The following is a 21,676-nucleotide window of genomic DNA, read 5'->3' as shown; positions in this document are numbered from 1 at the left end:
ACACTTAAACATTGTCAACCAGAAGGAAAATTGGCGATAACAGTCGCAAAAAGAGATTCAGATTTATAAATGCGGCCTAAGTCAGCACTGTTGGTATGAACTTGACTATTTATTGTTTTACAGTTCTCTTGAAAAAAACACTGAAGTCTTCCTGATAAGACGCATCCCTGGTGAATCATTGATCGTGTCTTTGTCATCAAGCTGCAAACACGCACTCATTTCCAAAGAACTAAGATGCCTCTTCCAGTAAACGCCTTCCTCTGTGACCAACATGTAGACACTTGCTTCTGTTTTCTCCAGTTCTATTCTATCTTGGTTTATGTCAGTTCCCTCCTAATCCAAGGGAGGCAGAGAAAATTTGGTTTGCAAATCACCGGGGGAACTGACAGTCGAGCTGTCGAGGTTACAGCACATGGAGGCATGTGAATGGCTCTCCATGCTTTAAAAAAATCAACCATCCCTGAATCATAACTTGTCCTGCTGCTATTGGTTGTCATGTGATTGTGTTAATGATGCCAAAGGAGCATTACATCAGCCACAGCGATGAGGGGAGTGTCAACAAGACCTTGACGGCTCTGTGCAGGAGTGTGCAGCCTGCAGGTGCGCCTGATGGGAATAACACTGTGTTCCCACGACTACAGATAAATCATCAAAACTACAGATAGGGTGCAGTCGGCTGCAATGTCAAATAATCAAGCACGTTTCAAGACGAAACATACTACTGTCCTCTACTGCCACATCAACAAACTGATTATTAAAAGAAGTTTAATCAAAATAGCGCTTGTAAAAATTAAGAGACTGATCCTGTAGCATTCCACCTTAACCCTTCGAAACCTCAAACCTGAGCAATTGGTTTGATTTCTTTGAAAAACATGGGAAGAAGGCATATGGAGGCATATGCAACAAAAAATACAAACAAGCAAATAACCTGGATAAAATGTGTCTAAAATATTCATTCATTTTCTGTAACCGCTTGTCCTCACAAGGGTCACGGGGGGGGGCTGGAGCCAATCCCAGCTGCCACCGGGTGGAAGGCAGGGTACACCCTGGACAGGTCGCCAGACTACCGCAGGGCCGACACATATAGACAGACAACCATACACGCTCACAGTCACACCTAAGGGCAATTTAGAGTCACCAATCAACCTGAGCTGCATGCCTTTGGACTGTGGGAGGAAGAGAACCCACGCAGACACGGGGAGAACATGCAAACTCCACACAGAAGGGTCCCCGCCCACGGACCGATCCCCGTTCCAAAATGGGATCGAACCAGGGACCCACTTGCTGTGAGGCAACAGTGCTAACCATGACGCCACAGTGCTGCTGTGTCTAAAATGATCATAGTTAAAAATATATATATTTTTAAATATATTCTCAGAAATATTATTAAATATATAATTAAGATAGTTCTGAATATAGATTTTGGGACAACTGTGATTTAATTGGTCAATTTGAGGCAAAAAATGCATTAGTACTGTTTGAAAAAGTAAAATTTTCATGTTTGTTTTTTTTTCAAATAACAATTAATTGATCGTTAATTTTACCAACAATCGATTAAGGAAAGGCCTACTTAAAATTTGCAACTCTTGAAAGAAATAGGAACAAAAGAATGAATCAGCAGTGCTGCTGTGCTCATAGGCTTCTCAGAGGTTTCTCACCTCTGAGAACAAATAAAATTAGAGTTAAGACTTGAATTTACTGAGACAGAGTTATGAAATTATGCTTGGCTCATTTATAATCCACTCAAGTTTTTTTAGGATCTTACTGTCATCTCAAGAGCTGATTATTTCAGACAAGACCATTGGGTGGTGATGAAATAAAACTAATAAAATCAATAATCAGAGGCATGAGCCCCATCAAATACTTTGTAATCCCTGAGTGTAAGAAACTAATTTGCCGCTTCACTTCAAAGGTGCATTGTACCTCAAACTAGTTCACCCAAGGTTAGTGTGTACTTATCCAAGTTATTGGATTGTGTACTGCATTTACAATGTTTACATGAGAGAAGAGGTGCAAGGGAAAATTTTACAATAGAAATGTGACACCTGTGACTGCAAGGCAAGTAAACAATACAAAAAAGCTTGTTTAATGTTAAATTGAGATTTGTTTTTATATTTTACTGTCGTATATTTGCTATAATGGCTATAATTTCATTGTATGGAGGCTGCAGTGCAGTAACCTAAAGTGAAGTATTACCTGAGCAGCATGTGATTAAAAAAAAAAGGACATACTTTGATTGTTCACTGTCCGTATTGCACAATGCATGCTTTTCATAGTGTATAGTCTGTACTGTACAGACATGGGTACACACATGTGCATTACAGCTATATGATATCTTTCCCTCTGTGTCAATATGTGCGCACGCTCAAGTGTACAAGCGTCTCGCGTGTCTGTTGCAACTCGATCAGTCTCTGGGCTCAACAGTTTCTGGCCTCTGGGGATGTTCAACAGTGTTTCATCAGAAACTACATCCTGAGAGATCACCTGCCCTATTCCCCGTGTCACCACAGCTCACATTGTGAACTCTCAGGTGTTTCAAAGTGGTAAACACACTGTTGTGTTTTATTTGTTTGACATATATATTTATTTAGTGTACTTCATATACAAATTGTACTTTAAGTTACACACAAAAGAGCCACGAGAATTGTAAACAAAACCACCTAGAGATTACAATCAACTGCTACCTAATAGTTTTGAGAGGAATATTCAAGATACAATTACTGAGGACTAATGCTAAATCTAATTTTATTACAGTTACAAGTGATAATTTATAGAACAATTAATGAAAAGATGTAGAACATTTGACAAATCTAAATCATTTTTTAAAAAAAACATACTGAGGGAATATGAGCTGGTTGAACAGAGAGGGAAAGTGGAAGACAGGGTAGGTTGTTTTTTGATAGTGTGATTTTTTTATTGTTTTCTTTGTTTTTTGTTGTGATGTGTGTGTGTGTGTGTGTGTGTGCGTGCGTGTGTGCGTGCATGTGTGTGCGTGTGTTTTATTTAGATTGATCTGTTCTTGTTTTGTCTTGAATGTTTAATCTTGATATGATCAAGGTGTGTTTGGTGAATACTAAAGTGGAAAATATTCATGTTTAATATAAATTTTTTGGATAAACTTTTTAAAAAGGGGTACCATTCTCCTTTTCAGACATGAAATACCTATGTTGTTTACTGGATATGTCTAATGGATATTATGTTGTTGTTTTCTCACTTACATTTTATGTTTATTCTCTTTTTCATTTTATTTGAAATAAAAATCTAAAACATAAAAAAAAAAGTCATTGGAAAGATAAACTCTTCATTGACATATTTTTTCTTAAAAAAGGTTCCAATTATCTGCTAAATGTTGGATTGCTTTTTATGTATTTATGTGTCTTAGATATTTAACAGAAGGGAGTTTCATAGAGGGAAATAACCAATAAGACAGGTTAGACTGCCAGTAAGTATTTGTCAGAGTAACAGGAAATAAGAGCCAGCAGATCGCTCTAAAACAAAGAGGAAATCGTTCTCTTCAATTTGAATAATCATTCACTAACTTGCCTACAATCAATGGGTCCGCAGTGGAGGGATTCTGGCTGTTTTAGAATTTCTGACCCTTTTCTGAAAAGCCTTTGCACCGGCTGTGTGTGTCTATTCACCTCTCCTGTCCACAATGTGTTTAATGCATCATTTTAACCCTTTATTTGTGAGTTTGGTGTTGTTGTACCTATAAGGCACACTGTAAGCCCCCTAACGCATTGTGTTGGTAAGCCTGAAGCTGTAATGCCATGGTAACTGGAAATAGGGGAGATGTGAAAAAGCTCCGTGGGGAAAAAGTTCCTGCCTTCTCTCTTCAGTCAAACCCCCCTGACGAGCGTCTCTTTAGCTGCGAGGCCACAAGGGCTGATGGAAGCCACCAACTTGTCTAGACTAAACTGTGGCAGTCCCGCAGGACGCACAAATTAGACTCCGGCTCACGGGTGAAAAGGGACCAGTATGATGCAAGTACAACAAGAAATGAACTCATTCAGAGGGCAAATCAAGCAAGTGGAAGAATTCAGCTTGACAATAATGTAAGACTTCCTTTAATGATCTGCTGCTAAATCTAACATTACTTTGCTTTAGTGTAAATTAATTAAGGCTCATGGACAAACGTGGCACATAATCGATAACAAGAGGTGAAACACAGTCTGTCTGAGGTAATGGCTGACCTGATTTCAACTTTGGTCAACCAAAGTCAACCATTAACCACATTAGGATGAGGTCAACAAATGGAGATTCAGTGCCAGAGCCTTCCTTCACAGCAGGACTTTGTCTACCAGCTATTCAAATGGTACTAGTTTTATTATGTTCTTTCTTTTTTTAAAAAAAAAATCCAGTATCTCCTCTTTTTTCTCTGTTAAGTCATTTAACATTTCTATTCCCGAGGACCCCGTGACATTCTGGATACAGTGCTGTAACTGAGATTTTCATCCTTTGAGACCTAAGCAAATTGGCTTAATGACTTTCCAAAACATACTAGATAAAAACAATGAGCAACTGAAATTACCCTAAACAACATTTAACATATATAATCATAATTGTCGACATGTATTTTTATAATTCCTCCCTAGCGTCTCTAAAAATTATTATTATGATTACTTTCCAAATCTACAAATTTCTTGCAATTTGCAGAACAATCCTTGTCAAGTTGCACAATGCACTTTTTTTCTTGTGTTTTCAAATGAAATCACACCAATTTGCTCAGTTTTTTTAAGGTTTAATTACTTGTGAAGGTGTCTGAACGCAGCAAAAGAAAAGTGATGCTGATCCAAGTTTCAAAGGGTTAACAGTTATAGCAATCCTAACCATGGTGTGCCTTTTAAGGTAAACTCTTGAATATGCTGCCACTTGAAATTCATTAAATTCATTTTTTTTTATCATTACAGAGGTGTAATTAAATTCCTTGACTTTTCCTGTACCTCATTCTTAACCAAAAGTTATGCAGTGGATCCATGTATAACTAAAAAGTTATTATTTTCAATTTTTTAAATTGAATTGAATTGAACTGAATTGAATTTAACTTCACTGAATTAATTGAATTGAATTGAATTGAATTGAATTGAATTGAATTGAACTGAATTGAATTGAATTGAATTGAACTGAATTGAACTGAATTGAACTGAATTGAACTGAACTGAACTGAACTGAATTGAATTGAATTGAATTGAATTGAATTGAATTGAATTGAACTGAACTGAATTGAACTGAATATAGTTCACACTGTGCAGTGTGGGCTCCCAAACTGTTTTATGTAAATGAGCAACAGACTAAATATTTATGGAAACTGATGCATGCATGCAAAAAGACAGTCTTACCTTATTTCTTCATGGATGGATTACTGAATGGAACCACCAGGCACAGTCCCAGGGCCCTCCCTCGCCTTCACCTGCAAAATATCACTCAAATTAACACATAACAACCAAAAAAGAGACCCAAAATGACTACAAAGAAATGCAAAGGAATTGCAGAAAGACACAAAATAACAAGCAAAATGGGGAAAACAATCACAAAGAGACACAAAATAACTATAAGTCAGCTTGCTACCAATGTCATTATTTGTTGATATTTGGTTGAATTTTTGCTGGGACATCGGGTGACTACAAAATTCTATGTCAGGACAACATCTTATGCCAATGCAAATTGAATACTTTTTACATTTGATGTTGGTTTTAAGTTGCGTTTTTCAGTTACTAAAATCCCACCTCTTCCAAATGTCTCATGCCATCGTCATCTTGACATAGGATAAAGTTGTAAGGTATGAAGAACAAAATCCAGCATCTGCAAAACTTCATAATGTAAACACCCAAACAATGTGAAATTCTAATGTTGTTAGACATTATATATTGTCAACCACATTTTCATTCCGACTAAAATTTAATGTCTGTCCGAGGTAAGAGTCCAAAGTTTTTCTGACATCATTTTGACATCTGGTGCCAGCTGAAATCGTCTGGAAATGTTTCAGTCGCCTGAAATACCACCTCATGTGAGCATAAAAACTTCTTAGCAATAAGTGGGTTTCCATTAGGCGTATTTTACGTTTGCAATTTCAATTTGAGGGTTAATGGAAACCCGCCTAGTGTCTCTTGTTCCTGTATAGAAGAGGTGGTGGGGCCTTTTGCATATCTGTGCCATATTCTCATAATCCGCTGAGGTGTATTATGGTCCATTCCTTATGGTCCTTATTTGGTCAGGCACAAAGAGACCTTGAAGAATGTATTGATGCCTGAATCTATATAAGAGACTTGCATGAGCTGTAAGAGAGAGAGATTCGTATTGGTCCTGAATCCTCTCACAGGCAGACCATGGTGCCTGGTGGATGCTGAATTTCGTTGTAATAAACTTTTTCTTATGCAACCAAGTCGGTGTCAGTGGAAGTTTCTTTATCATCTACACATCATTGCTATTTAATAAACAACACCGCCCAAGCTTATTTTATGTTAACATTTGGGGTAAAACAACCGTGACATAAGATTATTTCTTAATTTGGAGGATCCTCTGGAATAGCCTGAAGAGTACAGGGACCAAAACTGTGATTTGGGAACAGCAGAGAAAAGAGTGAGGCATCAGGCTGGAAAAATCAACAACACAAACTCGTGTTATCTGTCACTGCATGTCTAAACTCTAAGTTCACTTCAGGTGGCATCAGTAGCCAGCTGGCAGACGAGTTTGGGAATAGAGCCAATAAAAGTGAGAAAGTGACAAGCGGGAAAAGAGGAGAAAACAAGCCGTGGATAGACGCGAGGAGTGACTCCGCCTATTGATCAAAGACCATCCTCCTCCCTTTTGTCTTTTCTTCAGTTTGTTAACTTCTCTAAAAGCCGCGTGGACCTCGCGAGAGCCGCACCGACCTTTTTGGCAGGCCTTCTCTTCATTTCGTGGGACTTTGGCGCATCCGGGCTGACCCGGTCCACGGACAAGCTGATACTCCCTCCTTTCTCTGAATTTGTGTTTCATGGAGTCTTTGTGGAAGTCATTGATTGTCAACACAGCAGCGAGGTAAGAAAACACATTTATTGCCCAATCTTGTCCAAAATTATCATCAGATTAAGATACAAATAAATCGCGTTTAATAGACACGCGAGTGTTTCTCCTCAGAAAGCATGACACATTGTCAAAGTATTTTTATGTAGCCAAAACATCGCTCGGGCTTTGAAAACTGTGTTTTTTTTGCCCACAGTGTGGTTTTACTTTTACCGTGGTTTGCGACGCTTTCTCAGCTTGTATGGAAATCACTCGCACTGTGATCGGGCTCTCGCGCGTAGATTATTTTCATATTATTTGCGTCCTTGTTAATTTGAGCAGGCTGTTCATGCTGGCAGGACAAAGCTCATGTGTTCTCATGTAACCCCCCGCCCGATAACGACATATATCCACGCGCCCCAGAAGCTGCAAAAAAAAAAAAAAGCTGCGAATTCAAGAGACATTACTTTCATAGTTCCGTTTTTATGGTTGTACGTGAGTCATTTTTATTGGCTAATTTGAGACTTAGTCACGTGAACTTGGTGACACCTTCCAACACGTTTTAACTTGCAGGATCGATCACGGGGTAAATTATAGCCTAGAACTTTTACGCATACTTTAATGAGGTGATTTTTCTCACTCTCTCTTCCCACGTGGTTTGTGATCAGCTTGTCAGTTTGCCTTCTGAAGTCACACTCTCCATCACCCTTGCCCCACAGATCTGGGACTGTGCGCGCGACACACACACACACACGCGCGCACACACACGCAAACTCACACACTCCGTCACTCACTTTAACACACACACCTCACAGAGTGCGGCTTGCAGTCCGTTGAAAACAACCATGAGCAGTTTCCTCCATGCGCACAAACCACACTCCTCCTCGCTCTAAACCAAGTCAGGCCATCTCTGTGAACTTCTCTGAACGGTGTCAACAGGATGAGCTGATAACATCTGTCAGCGCTACGTGGTTGCCTGCTGCTTTGTGAGCCTGGATTTGGTTTTATTGAGGCCTTTTTTTTGGGGGGGGGGGTGTTAATATGTCACTCTATTCTCACCACGGCCTACATAAATGCCATAGAAATTATTGACATCATCTCACTTTTTGTACAGTCTGATAATATACTGTATATGTGCTCAGTGGATGTGATGCAGCTGTTTCAACATATATTGGCAGATGTTATGCTGTGAATTTGGCTTCCTGTCAAACAGGCCACAGGGGTGTTTATCGCACTCTGATCTGTTGGTTTTAGGGGGCAAATTGGAAATGATTGTCCAATAATGGGAGAAGAAATGATAACGCTTTATATTGCCGGTCCACCTACAGATGGTTTAAAGAATATTTCTATCATTTTAACAGCTTATTAGTTAAGATTCAGCAATTTGTTTGTTTAACTTTTTCTTTAGATGCTTATCTGAAGAGGATAGGTGATAAGGTCATATTCCCAGAACAATTTAGTTGAACTGTTCCCTCAACCTATGATACACGCCTAGATGTGTAAATAAAGTATTACCAAACATACAATGAAGATGCCCTCTGCTGCCTTCAGGTGCCTGCAAGAAAAGACAGAAAAAAGGAGTTGAGCATGTTAAATAAAAAGTATGATTAATATGGTAACTGCAGGATAGTTGAGGGTCCCACTTATAGATTTTTACTGATGTTGAAGTTGCCATGAGGTTTTCACAGACATTGTAAAGTACTATCAGCTTAAACAAAATCAATTGAAATAACATCGAAAATTTATTAGCAACTATTTTGCAAATATATGAGTCATTAAATAATACATTTTCAAGCTGAAATGCAAAGATTCCAGTTCTCTGTTATAAAGATTTTCTGCTTTTCTTTGTCATTTAGGATAATTAACTGAATATCTTGACTTATTGTCATACAGAAAAAGATATTTAAAGATATCACTCTGAAACTGAGACAATTGTGTTTTGACATTTCTGCAAACATGCAACGCTACTTAGATCTTAGATCTACTGTAAGACTGCAGACATACATGAAAACATGCGTTCATATTATGAGAGGCAGATAATGAGAAGGAGTATTTCTGGCTCTGTTGTGACAGGCACAAAAAAAGTCAAATAACATAAAAAAATCCCACATTTTAAAATGTGAAATTAACCTGTAAACTTGATATATTAGACTAAGTATAACCATTGTTGTTAACCCCAAATATCTTGAAGGCACTGAGTTATAATAATTGTTGTGGAAATATATTGTAGTTAAAGAATATAGCACAACATCTCAATGAAGCAGCTTAAAAAAAAGATTAGTTCAGATCCACTGGATTTAGCAGCTCAAATGTGATGTTATTTTTTTGTTATATATTATATTAAACAGAATATTTGTGGGCTTTGGATGGTTTACTGGACAAAGAAGACATCTGAAGCCATCACCTTATGTACTGGAAAATTATAATGGCCACTTTTGATAATTTTTTAACAAATATTTTCTGACATTCTGACAAGCAGTTGACAAAAAAAAGCATATTAATTAAAAGAGAAAATAACAGTTAGTTGTGGCCCTTCATGGTAGAAATGTATGGAAAACAGAACTCTGGTGTGACTTGTGCGTTTCGTGGTGATAAAATGCAGAATAGAAACACGCACTTCACTGTAGTGCTGAGTCTCAGTGCATCAACACAACATGAGGGGTGCGTGTCAGATCAGGCAATAAATAGAGGACATTCTGGTTTGATAAAAGGGACACTGAAACCGTGACGGTGATGACATCTGAAATGAGCTGTTGAACGACCATAAAACAACAAATATGACTAACAATACACTATCACAGTAATTCAGCCCCGTTGTCACTTGTCATACATGTACACTTGCTGTTGAAGGGAAGACTGCTCTCGATCGCATGCTAATATTTCATCACTGCCATAACTGGTTATGCTTGAGGCTCTGTCATGAGAGCTGGTTTGTTTGTTGCGACATGGCAGCTATCACATTGTTGATCCAAAGAAACTGATTGGCTCAAGTTATGAATCGGCCTCACACATTTTCCACTTCTTTGCTGTTTATTGCGTTTCGCTTCCACCTATATGCATTGGCTGATAAGGGTGTATGTGACATACATGTGATAAGCCACAAGATTCTCAGAAGTTGATAAAAGGCCTCAGGCTCGCTGTTATCTAATGATGACTTTATGTGTGCAAAGTGTTCTTGTTTTACCGCTGTCCTTTTTTTAATGTGTGAGGTTGGAGTTTATCAAGCTAATTGAAAAAAATCAAGCCAAAAAATCAAGCCTTTCTTCTATGGATATTAATGATTGAATGCCAGTGTCTAATTGTTTTTTTATGCTCTTTAGGTCTGGAGCCAAATCATTGCAGCATCATCATAAAAAAGTGACTACATGATGAGCAGCCAGTCGATGCACACCGTCATTGACCCGGTGTTTCGGTGCAAGATGCCATTATTCGACGGGACCCTAGGATCCGCAGGACTGACGAAACCACAAAATATGTCTGGTTTCCTGGGTAAGCCGACACTGCAGTACAGCGGGGCCTACTTCACTTATGATCCCAGAGGAAAGGACGGAGTGAGATTAACTCCTCCTTGGAGCAACTCAAAGACCTCCCTGCTGGATGGCAGAAGTCCTGTGAGTCACCTCTCTGGCATGGAGGGACCAAACCGCATCATTTACAGGCAAGACAGCAATTCTTCAGAGGAAGGCCATTCTTCATCTTTGCACCACGCCCCGGCTAAACCGTCCTTTACGTTATACACTAAAAGCCCTGGAATCAGCAGTCCTGCTGCATCGGCGGCTGTCGGAAAACAAAAAAACAGACGTGAGAATTCATCTCCCCTGTCTGAAAACTCTGTTTACTTAGCGATTCCTAAGCCGGTTTATGTGCATAACCCTTGTTGCAATGAACTGGGCTGTATGTTAGGACGATACAGTGTGGAACACAGCTCTCCGAGGATACCAAACACTGTGTATGAGCATGACTGGTTGCAAAATGATGCTCACTACACTGAGAGACCGCCCATGCAGAGGAAAACACAAGACACACTGCTGCAACAGAAAGGCTTACAGTTTGAGCCCAGCGCAGAGCCGCTAAAGAGGACTGTGGAGACGTACAGCCCAAGCAGAGCGAGGACTTTTTCTGCTATGATTGACCCAAACTACAGCAGCTACCCCTGCACCCCGACTCACACACTGTTTGGTGCTCTGAGTGAACAGAACCAGCGTTTACAGACTTCCCCCAGAGGCTACCCCGGTTTATACTCCTCCCATCCCACATATGAGCATATGACCTCAGAGGTTTATCAGGAACATTCTCCCATGTCCAAATATGGCCATCTAACACAGCACCCGATGTTTTACTACCCCCAGGCGAATGTGGAGGTAGAAAACAGGACACAGTGTAAAGATATTGGCAGCAAGCAGAGAGAAGATGTGCCTGTTATTCTAAAACACACAATCTCAAACCCCCGGGAGCATTATATAGTGCCTCAGTCGCTTCATGGGGAAATTCCTTTGCATAGCTCTGAATCATTGCCAAATCATCCTTTGATGAGAGGTTTTGACTACGCATATTACGCAGTTCCAAGATTTCATTTAAATGCAAGCCAAATCAGAGCCCCCCTTAAACATGCATCGCCCAGCTTGCACTCTAATCGCATAAATGTGTCCCCATCCAGCCAATTCAAAGAGCACCCCATGGCCTCTACAATCAGCTTACAAAAGGACAAACAAAACCCCAGCCTCCGTGTCAGCTCACCACTCCTACATGTGGACAAAACCAGTCCTACCAGACATATAAGCCAGTCTGGCGTCTCACCATCCAGCATACAAATCAACAGATTTTTTCCCCCACTCACCAGCCCGCACAGAGACCAACCCATCCTTTCACCAACTGGGATGAGCATGGACAGAATCTTTCAGAATCATTCCTCCTATGAAGCCCAGACTGCGTGTCTCAAACAGCCAAAAAGCCTCCCTGTGTCCCCAGGTGCATGGCTGTCGCAGTCCCTGCATCACAGTTCAGGTCGAATCCATGAATCTAACCGAAAAGCTATTTATTCCCCTGCTGTTGCACCAGGAGACAAACACACTGCCCCTATGTCCAATTCAGGTGCCACTATTCTCAGAGGGTGCCTGAAGAGAAGTATGTCTCACTCATCTTCACCCATCAAAATAAAAGACGAGGACAGGGATCTATGTGAAGTGGCGCTTGTTAAGAAGCGACACAAGGTCGAAATTGAGAAAGACAAATTAAAAAATAAAACAGACTCTCCTCCTATGCCAGTTATTGACACCGTCTTCAGTCTGGCGCCTTACCAAGCATACCTGCAGGCCTCTGGAGTCTTATTTCCAGGCAGAGTACCTCAGAAGACCGTCCACGCATCTGAGCAAGTGAAAACCAAGCCGGACATCAGAGACCAAAGGCCACAGCAAGATGAACAGCAACCTGTTTTCTATCAAGTTCCCAAAAAAATCTGTGGAGATACTCCACTAGGGAAGCCTTTTGTAGAAATGCTTGAACCTAAAAATATCAAAGTGGAAAAAGTAGGTCCTTCAGACAAGCCTGCAGAGATTCCTCTCGATCAGAGCAGCAAAATAACAATCAAAAAAGAGCCCGAAGAGAGTGGCTCATCCCACAGCGGGCCCATGTTTGTGATAAAGAAATGCGAACCTGATGAATTTGAATGTAAACCCTCATTAGCAGATGAAAAGGAGACTTCACGTGAGTGCAAACCTGTTGAGGTGATTGCACAGATGAATGATAAATGCACACTGAACAACCAGGGGGTCACCCTGCAACCCAAATCCATTTCTCCACCACCTGAGAGCAAATTCAAAAACATTCCTCCGCATTGTCTGAAACTTTCCAGCTTCAGTTTAATTATCTGTGACCCAAAGCACTCTGCTCCATCTGCAGAGAGGCCACCTGCAACGCCCGTAACTGAAGTTATCCCAAATCTAGAGCAGCAAATTCCAGTCCGCAAGCACTTCCTCGAGTTGCACCAATCCCTCTGCAAGCTAGTGTCCAACTTTGTGTCTACTTCTGCCGAGCAGGAGCTCAGAGCGTGGTTGTCTCAGTTTGAACTGTCCGAACCAGCATCTCCTTCAATCAAAGTCCAGAGAGTGTCGTGTTTGTTGGGGGTAAAAGCCAGAGAGGTGTGGCTCAATGAGGAGATGAAGTCGGCGCTCCAGAAGGTGCTGGAGAGGTTGAGAGAGTACACCACTCAGGAGCGCTGTCCTTTTCCACACGTCATGCGGACGGGGGCGGTGTTCCTCCCCATGCTGGTGGTGAAGGAGCTGCTGTTTCCGACGGTGCAGGGCAGCTTCATTGACCAGGTGCTGCAGGAGCACAGGGTGGAGCTGCGGCCCACCACGCTCTCCGAAGAAAAGATCCTCATCCAGCTTCATAAACGAGCCTGCTCCTCCAGGCTCAGGAAACTGATGTCCCTCAAACATCTGCCCGACATCTATGCTGACGTGGTCAACCTTTTTTATCATGCCTGTGTCTGCAAACGTTTGGGTGAGTACATGCTCACTTTCTGCTGTAATGCTATATGAATGTTTTTCTAGTAAAAAAAAATACGGGAAATGAGCATTGCACTGATGAAATGTCAGTTACAGACGTCTTGTTTTAGTCCTTATTCCGTCTGTTTTCCAAATGAATGTTGCTCAGGGGTGGCATCATGGTATTTTGTGTCTTTTTGGTATCATCAAGCTAGGCAAATTAGAGGTGACACAGTAAGCAAAAGTTGTGTAAATTACACTCATGGACACAACTATATATTTGACCAACGCTGGAGTAAACAAATGTTCATGAAGGAGGCAGGAAATGAGGGAATAATGGGCAGTCATTTAGGGGCATGCATACACAGGGGCATGTTTTTTAAATACATAGGTTTTTTTGGGTTTTTTTTTAAACAATTATAGCACTTTTTCAGTACTAAGAATGCAATGCACTTTGTCAGTTAACCCTTTGAGACCTGGGCAAATTGGCTTTATTTACAATAAGCAACTTCAGAGGAAATGAAGATGAAAATGAAAAAATAGCACAAAATTAGAAAATAAATAAATAAATAAACAAGTACAAAACAACTACCTGAAAATTAGCACAAAAAGGGAAAGAAAAAAAGCTGAGAAAATTACCTAAAAATTAGGGGCAAAAAGGAAAAGTTAAAAAAGCCAAGGAAATGACCTGAAAAGGTGCTAAATAATAAAAAAAGAATAATTCTGTAACATGATTTTAAATACAAAATGATGATAATTATAAAACTAGTTTAAAGGACATTTCCCATAACTTTTAAAAAAGATTCTAAATGTACTTATTCATTTTTATTTATTTTTTCCTTATTTATATAGTGCCTTTAAGGGGACTCAATGACACTGTACAAAAACACTACATAGGACATGATGAACTAACTAAAAAAGCAAGAGATAAGTGTTAGGAGGGGTTATTTATGTTTTGCAGACCATTTTTTTGCCAAGTTGCTCCATGCCTTTCTCCCCACGTTTTCAAAAGAAATTTGGTTATGGTTCAAAGAATTAAAAACCTGTGAAAGGCATCTGAGCCCAGCACAAGAAAATCAATGTCGATCCAGGTCTCAAAGGATTAAGTAAAGTTTTTTGGTCAGTCAGCTATAAAAATGTACCTTTTCATCTCAGTCATGAGTGAAAAGTACGAATCGGCTTGTGAAAAGTCAGTCAGGGATACTCAACTTGCTTGCCCGGGGGCCACTTTGGCAAAATGAACCAAAAAAAAAAAAAAAAATCAATAATTTATACACAAATAATTAGCCCAGATGTCTGCTGGTCGTCCAGCAGATTCTACCCTGGCACTTTGTGCTGTTATTTATGATAGATCATAAGGCTCATTTAGGTCATTCATATGATGCTGTTTCAGATAGAATTTGGTTACATGCACAAATACCAAGAAAGATTATACATCTAGTTATGTACATGACTGCCAAAGTAACAGTGCTTCCTGCTTTTCCTTTCATATTTCTGGAAAATCCCCCAACGGATAGATGGCATGACTTACTTATTCCTCTGGAATTTATTATAAAGCATATTTTTACTATTAACTATAACATGTTTTTTTCCCCTCAAACTTTTAATAATCATATTTTCTGCATTACTGGCCCTTCTTGCAAAGAATAAATCATAATAAACAAGAAATATTCCAAATAAAAATCCATTTATTTTTTACAGAATCACCCTCACCTGATGTCCAAAAGAGAGTCCAGGTATATTTAATTTTTTATGTTGTCCCTCAATCTCACTACTCTTTGCCTTTTTCTGATTAGAAAGCAGGACACCTGTCTGCTAACCTTTAGTGACTAATCACAACAAGTTGCATGATTGCATTGTACTTGTTATGGTGGGTGGAGGGAAGGTTGCTGAGCTGGGCTGTTTGTGGAAAAATGAAATTTGTGATTTTGTTGGATAGCATTGGTTGGACCTTTGAGATCGTGAGGCAGGCTGTTTGGATCACGTTACCAGAGGAAGGAAGTGACAGCCTGCTGCACACACGTGTACACACACACACACTCACTCAAACAAATTTTGAGCAGATCAGAAGATGGTGATCATCTTTTTTTTTTTAACTGACCAGTTCCCTCAAAAACCTTCATCTGTGCTGTTATAGGGGAAAGTCAGATTACACAATTGCTGTTGGGAGAAATCAGGATTTGAAGGAAAGGGCCATCAACATTCTATATTTTTGTTATTGTCAACAAATTGAATGAAAAATTCACATATTTCTGCTTCTTAGTTGTTTCTTTAACTTTTATTTGATGATCTGGCCAAGACGGGCAGCAGCCTAAATGAAAACACAGTCACAGACAGAAAACACGAGACTAAATTAAAAGCAAGTATAAATCAAGCATATAAATCAATTTAAAAGTCGTTCTTGTAACCAGGCAAATTAAGACATCTTCAGAAATGTGTCCATATTTCTTTCAATTTGGATTTAAAAGTATTTAACAAGCTTCATAAACTAAGTTTTAAGTAATTCTGCAGCATATTCCGTACCTACTGTGCAGAATACACTATATCCATTTTTGTCATTTCTGTACGGGCAGTTGGAACAGAAAGCATAAAGCACTGAGAATGCAGAGAGTTTTGTCTGGCTCTTTACTGCATGATAAATAGTGCGTTCGGAAATACTCACTCAGGCACAAACTTGACCGTTGGTAAATTCGGAGCGCTGCTGGAATGTACCGCCATGTTACTCAGAACACCACACACTCTGTCTGGGGACACAGCAGCAAAACAAATCAGCGTCATTAGTCATTAGTTTGACTTTTTCAGCAGGGTTGCAAATTGGAAGCACTTTCCTAAATTGATTATTGGTTAAATTTAACGATTGATTAATCAATTAATTGTTATTTAACAAACCATAAAAAAATTGCTTAGTTGTTTTTCCCCTCAATCAAAGCTAGGAGCAATATATTGCATGTACTTGGACAGCTCTGCATAGGTCATTGATTAATCAATAAAATTTCACACATTCAATTAAATTCTTACACGATCAATCAACTGTCAATTAATTATCATCCCTATTTTTTCACTGAAAATGAGATGCAAGATTGACCCACTAAAAGTCAGAGTCTTATTGCAATCGTAATATCTGTCAAAATAAAAGCAATATATATTTTTTTAAATATCATGCAACTCATGAGTATTTTTGGCTCCTGTACGGTGCTTGTGAGGTTCAAAATGACCTACAGTGCCCATGCTCACTATAATGAAGGAGAACCGATACAGTGGTGTGGATCATGAGTGTGTTAAAAATCAGCCACATCAGGCTTTCTCTGCACAGAACAGTTCATTTTTTGTTTTAGTTTTTTCATCTAATTTTTGGACAGTAACACACATTAGAACAAAGAACTCCTACACATGCTCTTAAAATTATTATTTATTTGGAGAAATGTTTCCCAAATAATTGTTCCCAATAAATCTCTTATAATTAGAAGTAGAGTTCTCCCACTCACCTGTCATCCTACAGGTGTGCAAAATGTTTGCTTTTTAACAACAAAAATGCAAAATATCACCCGACATGTTCTTCAAATCACCTTTTCCATTTGTGTCCCTCGACAGCGAGTATTCTATTTAGCACATGCATTTTCTAACTGAATTGCGCCTAATTGAGTTTCCGTTCACTGCTGACATTATTAACGGTTCACATGATTTGGGAGCACTTGACTTCAGTGTATAAACATTTCCCTTGTCTCACTCCTGCCTCACTGCTGTTTTATCCCTGACTGATATCACCCCTCGTAGCACCTGACTGTTTTCCCAGCCTTCGTGTTTACTCCCACAGCTTCCTATTCTGTCTGTTGAAATGGTGTTTCATGGTGGAGGATCATGCTGTCCAATCAGCAGGTCTGCTGATATTAATAGAATAGTTTCGCATTGTTCTCGTGCTGAATCAGCGTTATGGGAGCAGTGATTCGTCAAGCTGTATGGAGGTGTTGGATTTTGTGGTTGCTTTGTAGGAACCATCTGCTGGGAAACAAAGTGAATTTAGATATACTTTTTTCTGAGTCACAAATCCTGATCATCCACTTGCAACTAATGTCTCACTGATCGCTAAAAAAATTCTATAAACTAACCCCACCTTTTGTCAATATGCTCAATTTTATACGCTGAACAAAAATGTAAATACAACACTTCTGTTTTTGCTCCCATTTTTGACAGGTTTAAGTGAAAGATCTTAGACTTTTTTCATGCTCTCAGTAGATATATTTTACTCAAATTTTGGTCATTAGTTTGTTGAAATCCATGTTAGTGAGAACTTCTCCTATTCCAAGATAATCCGTCCACCTGACAGTGCAGCATGGCAATTTAACCCTTAGGGACTGTGTGGCACATTTTACTTCACTTTATCCTTAATTTTTTGATCATTTCGGCTGTGTTCGTGCATATGGCAGAAATTTTGGCACTTAACAGTATGAATGTAAATAAAACCGTTACATTCATACTGTTAAGTGCAAAAAATGCTCCATTGAAACCCATTCAAACTGCAATTTTTGATCCCACAGCCATCAAAGCATAAAAACACGTACTGTATTATTTCTTGAATTTGTCATTTTTACTATTTTCAACCTTATGACATAATTTTTCACCATATTTGGCATTTTACAGTGTTGGCATTATCAGCATTGCTGCAAATCATTGACATATCCAAGGATGTGATAGTCAAAATAAAATCTACTTTGCATGCAGTATATTTAAAATAATTATTTATTTTTTAAAGTCTTAAAACATAGTAGCATCATGACAAAAAAATTGCATTTAAAGGGTTAAAATTCTGAAAATTAATGAATATTTGACATTTATGATTAAGACTTATGTTGATTAAAAAAATAACTCAATGAAAGTAGTAAGTTATATTATATATAATACTTTCTAAAGCTTGATTTTGAAAACTGCATTTTGTGCGCAGAGCGATACTAGTGTGTGTAATATTAAAACGGGGCCCTAAGGGTTAACAGTACCATCACTACACAGGTGTGTCTAGGGATGGTCACAATAAAAATAAAATGTGCAGTTTGATCACACAGCATAATGCCAAAGATGTGGTAGGTTTTGAGGCCAGACAGACATACTGCCATATTCACAAAAACAACAAACAAACAAAAAAAAAAACATTTGAGATGGCTGATGGTAGTGAGATAAACATTCAGTTCAAGGACAACAGCTCTTATTGACAGCTCTTGACATTCCTGCAGTCACGCTAATGACACGCGCCCTCAAAACGTGCGACATGAACAAAAACTGAGAGAAATATATCCAATCAGTGCATGACATAAGTCTTAGATCTTAACGTTGGAAAAATGGGTGCAAAAACAAAAGTGTTTAAACATTTGTTCAGTTTATGTCTGGCATATTTTTGCATTTATTTTGACCTCTCCTAATTGCTAGCATTCCTTGTGTTGCAGGATTAGATTTGGATGATCCCGCTGACAGAGAAAAAGAAGGAGGTTCTGAGGAGACCACCAGCTGCAGGACTCCTGCATTTTCAGACATGGCAGCCTCAGAGCCACACCCACAGAGGCATCCGACGGACCGGGAAACCAAATCGAATTTAAGCAGGAATAGAACAACAAGCAGGGTGAAGAGCAGCTCCAGGCGCATGTTTCTGGATGACAGTTTGTCAGAAGAGGAAGAGGCAGATGACACAGAGAATACCGAAAGTGGCGGCGAGCTGATTGCACTTAGCGAGGAAAACTGGAGTGGACGTCAGACTGAAGGGACGGATCACACGGACAGTGACCACATGGTCGCAGAGCAGGATTCTTTGCTCATTCCAATCGCTTCTGAGAATTCATGGATGTGCCCTTTAACCTTGGACAAGCTTTCTCCATCTCCCTCCCACACAGAAACAGAGGAGAACTCCAGTCTGCAGCCTGTTGGAGCCGAGTCTCCGGTTAGACCCAAAAGCTGTTCAGGGGTGATTCTCAAACTGAGGAGGATGTTTAGTAAAGGACTAAACAGAAATAAGGCCCTCTACCAAGCAATCTCAGACTCAGGGACATTTGCTGGTTCGTCCCTCTCAAAGACTGAAGATGGGGAGGAAGAAGAGAGCAGCCGACGGGAGCGACACAGGCCCAAAATCACCCACAGGTGGCAGAGAACAGGAAGCTTCTCTCACGCTTTAAGACCCCTCCACAGCAAAAGGAAACACAAATCGCTCTTAAAGATCAAATACTGCCCCTACCTGTCCGCCTGCCACAGCGCAGAACACAGGAGGCGATGGGTGCTGCGTTCGGCCGTTCAGAGGGCTCGGGGGGCCATGAGGTTGTACTACCCAGACTTGGTGGGGAAGAGGATTCGCCATCTGTATGAAGAAGATGACAAATCAGAAGTGTGGTACAGAGGGGAAGTGCTGCGTATCCACGAGGCACACGCCAACCCTCTAAAGACTATATTTGAGGTCAGGTATGACAGTGAGCCAGAGTGGAAGTACTACCTAGAGCTACTGATAGATTATGAAAAAGGCTGGCTTAAAATTGAAGACTAGTTGCCCCACACAAAGGTTTTGCTTTTGGTCACATCATTTTTTTTTAACTCACCAACAACAGGCTGACAAGCTCTAAATGTGCGCCCGGCCTCCTCAGGAATGAAGTTGGACGGGATATTTTCTTTTTTTGTAATGAGGTCAGCTAAACCTTCTTTGACACTTGAGAGCGATAGGATGCATTAATAGGGACGGACTATAGCCAATGTGCTACATCCTGTAGATGTGTTTTTTTAAGCACTTATCATTTTGACACATCTATGTATGGCTTTTTGGTTTAGATACAAATTAGATTGTGGTTATGTGAAAGAAATGCTATGACTAAAAATAAAACCCAACTGTCTATTAGGTTTTTTTTTTATCAGTTGGAAGCAACTAAGTAACTGTCATTATTTCCCTCTTTTCTGTTTAAGAAAAAGTAATTCTGAGTAAACTTAGTGACTGGTAGATAGTTTTTTTTATTTTGCCAAAATAAAATAAGAAGTTGGCAAAGTGACATGAAAACACTTCTAAAAGGTTTTACTGTCAAACAGTTGCAGCCACATGTATATAGGTTAACAGTAGAGCCAGTTGTCATTATAGCAGAGCGATTTTTACCGTGATGATTGTAGTTGGTGTTTTATTGTGTGTAAAAGAAGCTGGACAGGCATTATAGTTCCGTACTAAGCTGCTGAAACGGTCTTTGGCTGAGATGCCCCCATGTCATAGTGTTCAAATCACTGTGAACCTGAAGACTTTCACCTCAAGTCATTTTAATTTTGTATATTTTTTTTTAGACTTCTGTAGATAAAATAGTTGAAAACATTATTCTCAGTGATGTCTTAAATATTTGTTATGATGCCGTGTTTTATGTCAAGCTGTTGAAATGTTTGCTTTTTCCAAAATACATTTGACTTTTTTTACTTACCTTAGTTTCGTGGTATTTCTTGAAAATCAAAGCTAACATTAAACATATACTGTTTAGCATTTTACTAAAAATCAACATATAGACACACTAGAAATGTGGTGGTGTATTTTTCTTTCCCTCTGCCTCTATTTTCTTGTTTTCTGTGTTCAGGACGGTTACAGGTGTGTGTGTACCTTCACAGTGCTTGGGTGACATCAGGGCTTTATGAAGAGGTAGGAACCAGCCGTAAGCAACAGGCGTCCGAGAGACACTGCCGAAAAAACACACATATGGCGAGGTAAAATCCCAAACGAGAGTGAATCTGGGGTTGGCTTTATACTAACACTGGCAAACTTCTGGCAAACTTTACAAACTGTAACCAACAATCCACAGATAATACCCGCTACACCATCTGAACTCCCCATGCAATTCAGTAAATCAATAACTCATATTCATGTCTTATTGAGTGTATTGCAGAGTCAGATCTATTCTTACCTGTTGTCCTGCAGTTAATGAAACTGCATAATTTTATTTTTGCCACCACATCAGTGTAGGTGTGATGCTGTAACTGAAACAAGAGAAGTCGTTTTAAGAAGAGCAGTTCATTTTGGAATCTAACCTCATGTGAAACTTGGAAGTTAGAAATGACAGTGTGTTTGTCCCCATCCTGTGGCAGAATGCTGAGCTGCAAATTCACTTTTAAAATGTCAAAATTGCTGTTGCAGGTGCGGACTGTAGTTCCAGTGACGTGCAAACAACTATCTTCACACTTAAGATGTTAAGATGTGAAATAAATAATAAATGATG

At 39.5% G+C, this 21,676-nt stretch overlaps 1 protein-coding gene across 1 annotated transcript; it reads left to right on the top strand.

Annotated features, from left to right (window-relative positions):
• The first annotated feature begins 6,829 nt into the window (after positions 1–6,829).
• c11h15orf39 (chromosome 11 C15orf39 homolog) lies at positions 6,830–21,676 on the top strand. The gene is made up of 3 exons (XM_042495902.1): positions 6,830–7,020; positions 10,305–13,485; positions 18,905–21,676. Exons 2-3 carry the CDS (start codon positions 10,350–10,352, stop codon positions 19,984–19,986), a joined length of 4,218 nt encoding a protein of 1,405 aa, XP_042351836.1. The 5' UTR covers positions 6,830–7,020; positions 10,305–10,349; the 3' UTR covers positions 19,987–21,676.

Source organism: Plectropomus leopardus, chromosome 11, assembly GCF_008729295.1.
Source record: "Plectropomus leopardus isolate mb chromosome 11, YSFRI_Pleo_2.0, whole genome shotgun sequence".
NCBI classification, from domain to species: domain Eukaryota; kingdom Metazoa; phylum Chordata; class Actinopteri; order Perciformes; family Serranidae; genus Plectropomus; species Plectropomus leopardus.
This window is presented reverse-complemented; position numbering and strand designations above follow the sequence as displayed.

What these genes read in the sequence shown, in the direction of transcription:
- c11h15orf39 (XM_042495902.1), top strand. Translation starts at nt 10,350, where the DNA reads ATGATGAGCAGCCAGTCGATGCACACCGTCATTGACCCGGTGTTTCGG. An exon ending in CTGTGTCTGCAAACGTTTGG is followed by an intron (nt 13,486 to 18,904) that starts GTGAGTACATGC and finishes CTTGTGTTGCAG; the next exon opens with GATTAGATTTGGATGATCCC.